We start from the raw sequence: 7,866 nt of genomic DNA, 5'->3' as shown, positions 1-7,866 counted from the left end.
GAAGGCAGCAAGGCTGGACCACTTCTGATGATCTCTTACTATGAAAGCCCTATGCTGAATCAATGAGGTCATTTGGGAGTTCACCAATTCATGGGGTTGTCGTAAGCTGGGAGTGATTTGGCAGCACTTAATGTGCAGTAGAACATGCATGCTCCAAAGTGTCTGCTGCCCAGCTATGTTGCCAAAGAGGTCACATCTAGCGGACGCTCTGTTACCACGGGTGACAAGCTACGGGAGCGGCCTAGCCATGGTCACTATGGCAACAGGAGCACAAAGATATGAAGCATCCTAGATTAACCCACCAGAGCCAAATTGTGGGGAGGGGGCAGCTAAAAAGCAAAAACTAAGACCATATCTAACGATTTCCCACTAGAAAGAAAAAAGGGAAAAAACTTTCCCACTAGGACAAGAACCCAAAATCAGGATATGAAGGGACCTGACTTTAGTGGTCTTCAAAGCCCCAGGCCCTTTATTTTTTAATCAAAAAGAATAAGACACATCGATAAAAGGGAATTCTCAAAAACAATTTATGAACCAACAAAGGAACCATCAGACCCTGCCCATCATGGTTCCTGCTTCAGCTCCGGTGGAGGGAGGGAATCATGATGAGGCTGCATCATCCATCCCAAAACGGTGACAGCGAAGAAAGTTATTCCAGCCCCCCTCTCTTCACATCCTCAGAGTCTAAGCTGGCTATTAAGTACATCAAGGTGTGACATATCTGAAACCTTCAGAGCCAACGACCAGGTACAGCCCATGAGAAAAGTGGGTTCCGGGTCCACTCCATGTCCAGGGACACATAGGCAGGAATTGCTGCCTTTATCCAAACATCCCCATATAAAGCTGCTTCTCCTTTTGGTGGTAGCTGCTCAGCTGGGACTCTGTCAACTGCAAGTAGCGCTTCACGTTGGCATCTTTCATGGCAGAGAGAGAGAGAGAAAAAAAGCAAAGAAAAGAATGAAGACTATTAAAGTGGAGAATATGTTTTGTTCAAACATTTTGGACAGGGGCTGGTGGCCGTGATAAAGTTGTTAGGTGGCTCAAGCCCGTAAATTGCCATGTGACCACACCTGCTCAGTTTCCTCTGCAAATGGCTAAAAGGTGATACCTGTATGGAAAAAAGTCATGCAATACACAGCTCCAGATTTGGATCACTAAATCTACAGATTAGGGCCATATACAGATAAAAGATCTTTTTATAAATTTTGGGGGGGAAACCAGATTTGCGGGGGGGGGGGGGGAACAATGTGACTTCTAAAAAGCGTTCAAATCGCCACTAGTGAGGGAGAACACATCAACTGCAATTCTGAGGGCTGCTTAACCATCTGATAAGAAGTTTAGTGGCAGCTGGGGATGTGAGAAGACCAAGGAATGAATGGAGCATCCCCATCTAACAACTGAGGTAGCAGCCTAAGAGATGACCAGTACTGGACAGGAGGACCATTAGTCCAGCATCCTGTTTCACACAGCAGTCAACTAGTTGACCTGGAAGGTGAAACAGAATCGAGTCCAAGGCCCTCTCCCGATAGTGCTCTCTAGCACTGGTATCCCAAGGGTTACTGACTCTGTATATGGAGTAGAGCTTTAGTAGCCACTGGTGGATCTCTCCTCCATGGATCATGGAGAAAAATGGATAGACCTGGCCAAACCAGGCAGGCAATAGCAATAGAAGCAGCAGTGCAGAAGAGAGGAGCCGGCAGTGGCACAGGTGAGCAGACCAGTGAATGAGACAGTGGGGAAGGGAGAGGATGGTTGGGAGCCAGCAACAATGCAACAGGAGATTAGAGAGATGGTGGTGGTGGAGGCAGGTGAGCAAGCAATCATGGCCAGGGACGAAGTGGCAATGACAGCAGTGAGGTGAGGGACAGAAAGGCAGCAGCAAGGGGGCGGGTAGAAATAGTAGGAGGAAGTAGGAGGCAGAAAGGACCATTAGGGGATCTTCCTCTCAACCACAAATTCCTCAGGTCCCCAGCTTGTCCATTCATATTAACAATTTTTAAAGAACAGGCCATTGAGAATTAGTTCTTGTGGGAGAATTAATCCAGAGCAGGAAGAAGAGTTGGTTTTTATACCCTGCTTTTCTCTGCAAGAAGTCTCAAAGCGACTGATATTTGCCTTCACTTTCTTCTCCCCACAGCAGACACCCTGATAGGTAGGGGAGGCTGAGAGAGCCCTGATGTTACTGAAGAGGAAGAAGAGTTGGTCCTTATATGCCACTTTGCTCTACCCGAAGGAGTCTCAAAGTGGCTTACAGTCTCCTTCCCTTCCTGTCCCCACAGCAGACAACCTGTGAGGGAGGTGAGGCTGAGAGAGCCCTGATATCACTGCTTGGTCAGAACAGCTTTATCAGTGCTGTGGCCAGCCCAAGGTCATCCAGCTGGTTGCATGTGGAAGAGGAGCAGGGAATCAAACCTGGCTCACCAGATTAGAAGTCCGTGGCCCTAACCACTACACCATCACCTATTAAATATAACCACAATTTTAAAACCACATCATGGCTGTCTCAAACGTAATGGCATCTCACGGTTGATCCTGAAACCTCCCTTACCTTTGGGCTGCTTGTTGGTAGCTTCCAGGAGATACTGGCGTGCTTTGTCATAATCCCGCAAGTGGTAGAAAGCCACTCCAGCACGATACAGGGCCTTTGTGTTCTCTGGATGCCTTTCTAGGACTTTTAGGCTGTAGTCTTTCACCCGCTCATAGTTCACAGGTTCCATGTGGAGGAGGCAAGCTATATACAGAACAAAAGAATTCCACATATCAGTCTGGGACTGCCAAGTACTTTGGCACCTTATTTTCATCCAGATGCTTCAGAGAGGAGGGGGCACCAGTCCTCCCTTGCTTTTTATCCCTTCACCACTGATATTCAGAGATAGACTGCACTGAACACAGATGTCCTCTTTAGCCAATGAAAGACCCCTCTATGGATTTGTCTCCCTCCCCTTTAAAGCCATCTAAGCCACCAGATCAGGGAAGGGAATGACAAACTGTGGCTTTCCTGATGGACTACAATTCCCATGAGCCCCCACCAGCACATGGGAATTATAGTCTATAGATAGCTGGAGAGCCACAGTTTGGCAACTAGATAGTTGCCAAGAATTGTGACAGTTTCATCATTAAACATGGGTATAAGTCACAGTTTAATCCCAGATCTGAATCCTGAATTCTCTTGCAAGCATATTTTCACACTACCCTTCCTCCAAGGAGCTGTGCTTTCTCCTCAAAGGAACGCAGTGAGTTAGGTTAGGCTGACAGAGAATGATGGACCAGGCAGGACCCCTCATGGCAGAGTAGAGATTTGACTGAAACCAAAAACACAGAAAGACACTCAACCCCAAACAAATAATCGAGTAACCAAAAGACTGAGACAAAGGATAAAAAAAACATTGATTATAGATAATATGACTTTAATACAATCTCCTCAACAAAGCCTAAAAGACAAGGTGGTATAGAAACTTCCTTGACCAGAAAAATGTACACCACCTGATTTTCAAACTAAATATTGTTTTGTACAATTATAATTTAAGTAATGATAATGATACTGCAATGGGTTACATATGATTTTCAGAAACAAACAAAAATCCTCCTGGAGTATTTTAAAAAGAAAAAACCCTTCCTTCACCAGGAAAAGCTGTGAATTATATACAACTAAGACTGAACCCAAAACTCTATCAATCACTCCGTTGACATTCAAGGAAATCAGGCAGTCATTACGGCCCAAGAACTACCATATTTGCCGGCATATAAGACGACTGGGCGTATAAGACGATCCCCCAACATTTCCACTCAAAATATAGAGCTTATTACATTACATTACAGTACTACAAGCAACTATGTCTATCCCAACTGAAGTGCACCCGGCGTATAGGACGACCCCCCCACTTGGAGGCATGTTTTTCAGGGGGGAAAAGTAGTCTTATACGCCAGCAAATACTCTATATACAAACAGACCTCCATCCCCACTACTGACATAAAATTATCTTTTGGAATGACCTGATATACTTACTGAAAACCCCTGTTAAAAACAAAAACTTCTTATATTTTCTAAGAATTGTGTAAATTCAGTATATAGCAGCACTTACAGGGAATATTTAAAATGTTTTTTTTTAACCTTATTAAATTGGTGTGCCTTCACATTATAAAAAGGGCTTTCCTTTGGCAAGTCTACTGCCAGTCAGTTTAACTGGGTAACCCCAAACCTGGCATTGTGGGCGCCTGGACTAAGATTTCCTCTGAGCCGTACAGATATGCAGTTCACCCCACAGAAAGCCTCTGACTAGAACAAGAACACTCTTCCTGTCCCCCAATAGCATTTTGCCTAGAACAGGGGTAGTCAAACTGCAGCCCTCCAGATGTCCATGGACTACAATTCCCAGGAGCCCCTGCCAACGAATGCTGGCAGGGGGCTTCTGGGAATTGTAGTCCATGGACATCTGGAGGGCCGCAGTTTGACGACCCCTGGCCTAGAATTTTAGATCTCTACTCATCTTCCCTACTGCCTGGCTTGAGAGCCAGTGTGGTGTAGTGGTTAAGACTGTCGGACTCTAATCTCTAAGACTGTCGGACTGGATTTGATTCCCCATTCCTCTTCCATCTGGGTGACCTTGGACCAGTCAGTTCTCTCAGGGCTCTCTCAGCCCCACCTACCTCACAGGGTGCCTGTTGTAGGGAGAGGAAGGGACTTTGAGACTCCTTTGGGCAGTGAAAAGCAGGATATAGTAATCAACTCTCCTTGGTAGACCTACATAGCCCAATATTCTCATTTTACGGGATAGGACGGAAATTTTCCACTTTATCCACATTCTGTACATTTTTCTAATCCTTTCTCATGTGCTCCCAGTAGGCCACAGATGGCCCTTAGGGGTAAAAGACTGGTACTTTATACATGTTCAGAGCTATTCACATCATCAGCCAAACTAACTGCACATTCCTGAAAGAGAATATTCAGAATTTGGTATCTCAGGCACAGAGCTAGAGCCCGGGGATCTTCTGTAGCGTTACCAGCAAGATTATTGTAGCAGTCGCTTTGGGTGCTGTGGAGAGCTTGTTCCTGTTCACGGGTTACATGAGGCCTTTCCCCGCCTAATTCCTGCAGAGGAGAAGGCACACTGGGATCCAGCCCTTTCACCTGCAGGAGTGCCCAGTGGTAACGGCTCACGGCGTCACGGAAACGCCCCTCTTTGTAATTCTGATTCCCTTCCTCCTTGAAGCGCTGGGCCTGCTGGAGCCGCAGCTCCAATGTGTCCTCGGAAGAGGCCTAGAAAGAAAATAAAGCACATTCTTAGCTTGCAAAGGAGAGCTTTCCTTTTCAGAAAGATGCCAACAGGGCCCAAATATTTTAGCATTATCCATCACAGTACAGGCTGTTGACCACTGGAATATCATAGAATCACAGAGTTGGAAGGGACCATACAGATTATCTAGTCCAGTGGTAGTCAACCTGTGGTCCTCCAGATGTTCAGGGACTGTTGTTGTTACGTGCAAAGTCGTGTCCGACCCATCGCGACCCCATGGACAATGATCCTCCAGGCCTTCCTGTCCTGTTTAGGGACTACAATTCCCATATGGGAATTCCCATATCATGGGAATTGTAGTCCATGAACATCTGGAGGACCACAGGTTGACTACCCCTGATCTAGTCCAACTCAGTGCAGCATTAGCCTAAATAGTAAAAATAAATAAATAAATAAAATTATCCCTGTTAAACTTTTAAAAAGAGAGGAGAAAGAGAGCACACAGACTTAACAGAAGCTACGTTCTATGGCCCAGAAAATCTGTTTCTAATTCCAAGTATGTGATGGTTAGTTATGGTTTCTAGGTGTTCAGAGGAGGGCACTCTTATTTATTTTATATATTTGATCAGTTTATATACTGCCCTCCCAGCAGATCAGCTCTGAACATGTTCAAATGCCAAAGCTTTATCCATCGCATTTTCCAGGGCTAAGTGAAGGTACTCAAAAATACACTATCTTAGGGATAAGTTTCAGCCAAATAAAGCCCAAGAAAGCCTGATCCGGAATTCCACTGGGAGCCAGTGGAGTTGTTAAAGTGCAGGCTGGATGTGAGATCTCCATGGTGTATTTGTGAGGATCCCGGCCACAGCATTTTAGACCAGTTGCAGTTTCCAGATCAAGGTAAAGGGAAGGCCTGTGTACAGCGAGTTACAGAAGTCTAGAGGTGATTGTCACATGGATCACTGTGGCTAGGTGTTCTGAGGCCAAATAGGGTGCTGGTAGCTTGGCTTGGCGTAGGTGGTAAAGGCCTGCTGTGCTATTTTTATGACCTGTGCCTCCATAGAGAGGGAGGCATCAAGGATCACACCCAAGTTTCTGGCAGAGTGAGCTACTGACAGCTGCACTCCATCCAGGTTGGGTCAGCTTGCTTCCCCGCTTGGTCCTTCCTACCCACCCACAGGACCTCCGTCTTTGAAGGGTTGAGCTTCAGAAAACTGCTTGAGCCACTTCGTCACTGCTTCCGGGCATCTGGCTAAGGATTCTAGGGAAGAATCAGGGTGGGCATCCATCAGGAAGAAAAGCTGGGTGAGGCAGAGCAAAGCTCTGAATCCAGCACAGGAGCTGGTGGGAACCTTCCGAACTCTGGACCTCTTGCTCCACTGTCACCCTCTGCAATTTGGAATTGCAGCTTTGAAAATCCAGAGGTGAGTGACGCTTGCGACCACGGTGCCCTCTCCAGTGATGTGGGAGGACCGGGGTCCAATCAACCAGAGCTGATTTAAGAGTTGGAAGGGACCTCCAGGCTCATCTAGCCCAACCCCCTGCACAATGCGGGCCACTCACAACTAACTGCCCATCCACAGTGACCCCAATTTCCTGCCCAAGTGATCCCTCCACCAAAAACTCCCTGGGTATGCAAGGAAGGGCCACCAGAGAGAAACACAGGCACTTTCCTCCCTGCCTCCACCTCCTCACGATCTGCCTGGGTCCATAAAAGCAGCATTTGCAGGAGGAAACCGAGCGCGCGCCACACCGGAGCTCCTCCGAAGCAGACGCTCCCCAGCAGATCGCACAAACCTGGTACCTTTGCGGCAGCCATCGGGGTCAGGCGAGGCGGCGGCGGCTGCTTCGGAATCCCATCGCCCTTTCCCCCCTCCCCTCCCCGGCCGCGGCTGCCACACCCCTGCCCTGACCTGGAAGGAAAGGGAAACGCCAGCCGCGGAGGCAGCCAGCAAGGAGCCCCGGACACACGTGATCGCAGCGCCAGCCTTCTGGTTCCGAGGACGGGAGGGAGGCAGAAGTGGATGCAAAGCGAAAGTCTTTTCCTTGGCTCCGTCACTCTTGGTGCAATTCGCCCCCCCCCCCTTCTCTTTTTCATTGTGCCTCCACGCGAAAGCTTATACCCAGGGTTAGATTTGCTGGTCTTAAGGTTGCGTCCGGACTCAAAGTTTGGTCACTTCCTGTTGTTCTCTCTCTCTCCCCCTCCCCCCTTTGAAGATTTAGGATATGGGGAACTGCTGATTTAAAACATATTTCGTCTTCAGAATAATTTTCATATTGCATTATTCTTTTTTGGTCATTAACTCGTATGCCGTTTAAGTTTCATTATTCAACCTGGCCGACTGCTACTGCGTTGGTCTTTGTTTAGAAGAATAAAGAGTCTCGAAGTGGCTTACAATTTTGGGAGGTTGTACACTGTCCATTCAAAGGCCTGCCTGAGACAGCTGAGAAATGTCCTAGACCCTAAAATGAACAATATTTGTTATCTTGGTGTTGCCTGCTTGCACTGTTTTATCCATTTGGAGTCTATGAACATGAGCCTCATGGAAGGGCCTTATAGAAATTAGATAGACAGACAAATTAGATAGACAGATAAACAAATTATTAATACGAAAATGCAAACCAGCAATTC

At 47.0% G+C, this 7,866-nt stretch overlaps 1 protein-coding gene across 3 annotated transcripts; it reads right to left on the bottom strand.

Annotated features, from left to right (window-relative positions):
• Nucleotides 1–513: 513 nt before the first annotated feature.
• TTC9C (tetratricopeptide repeat domain 9C) lies at nt 514–7,153 on the bottom strand. 3 transcript variants are annotated; one of them, XM_077324752.1, is made up of 4 exons: nt 7,032–7,153; nt 5,002–5,257; nt 2,549–2,731; nt 514–914 (listed from the first exon to the last, which is right to left on the bottom strand). In XM_077324752.1, the coding sequence occupies exons 3-4, from the start codon at nt 2,715–2,717 to the stop codon at nt 820–822; spliced, it is 264 nt and encodes an 87-aa protein (XP_077180867.1). In that variant the 5' UTR covers nt 2,718–2,731; nt 5,002–5,257; nt 7,032–7,153; the 3' UTR covers nt 514–819. The 3 variants fall into 3 exon arrangements, with proteins under 3 accessions (XP_077180867.1, XP_077180876.1, XP_077180856.1); XM_077324761.1 differs by having other exon boundaries at nt 5,129–5,257; XM_077324741.1 differs by having other exon boundaries at nt 7,039–7,148.
• Nucleotides 7,154–7,866: the final 713 nt, after the last annotated feature.

This window comes from Paroedura picta, chromosome 1, assembly GCF_049243985.1.
Source record: "Paroedura picta isolate Pp20150507F chromosome 1, Ppicta_v3.0, whole genome shotgun sequence".
Taxonomy (NCBI): Eukaryota; Metazoa; Chordata; class Lepidosauria; order Squamata; family Gekkonidae; genus Paroedura; species Paroedura picta.
This window is presented reverse-complemented; position numbering and strand designations above follow the sequence as displayed.

Excerpts from the sequence above, each read along its gene's own strand:
- TTC9C (XM_077324741.1), bottom strand. Across the intron at positions 2,732-5,001 it reads CTGCTACAATAATCTTGCTG|CTTGCCTCCTCCACATGGAA; the intron begins GTAACGCTACAG and ends TTCTGTATATAG. Across the intron at positions 915-2,548 it reads TACCAACAAGCAGCCCAAAG|ATGCCAACGTGAAGCGCTAC; the intron begins GTAAGGGAGGTT and ends CTGCCATGAAAG.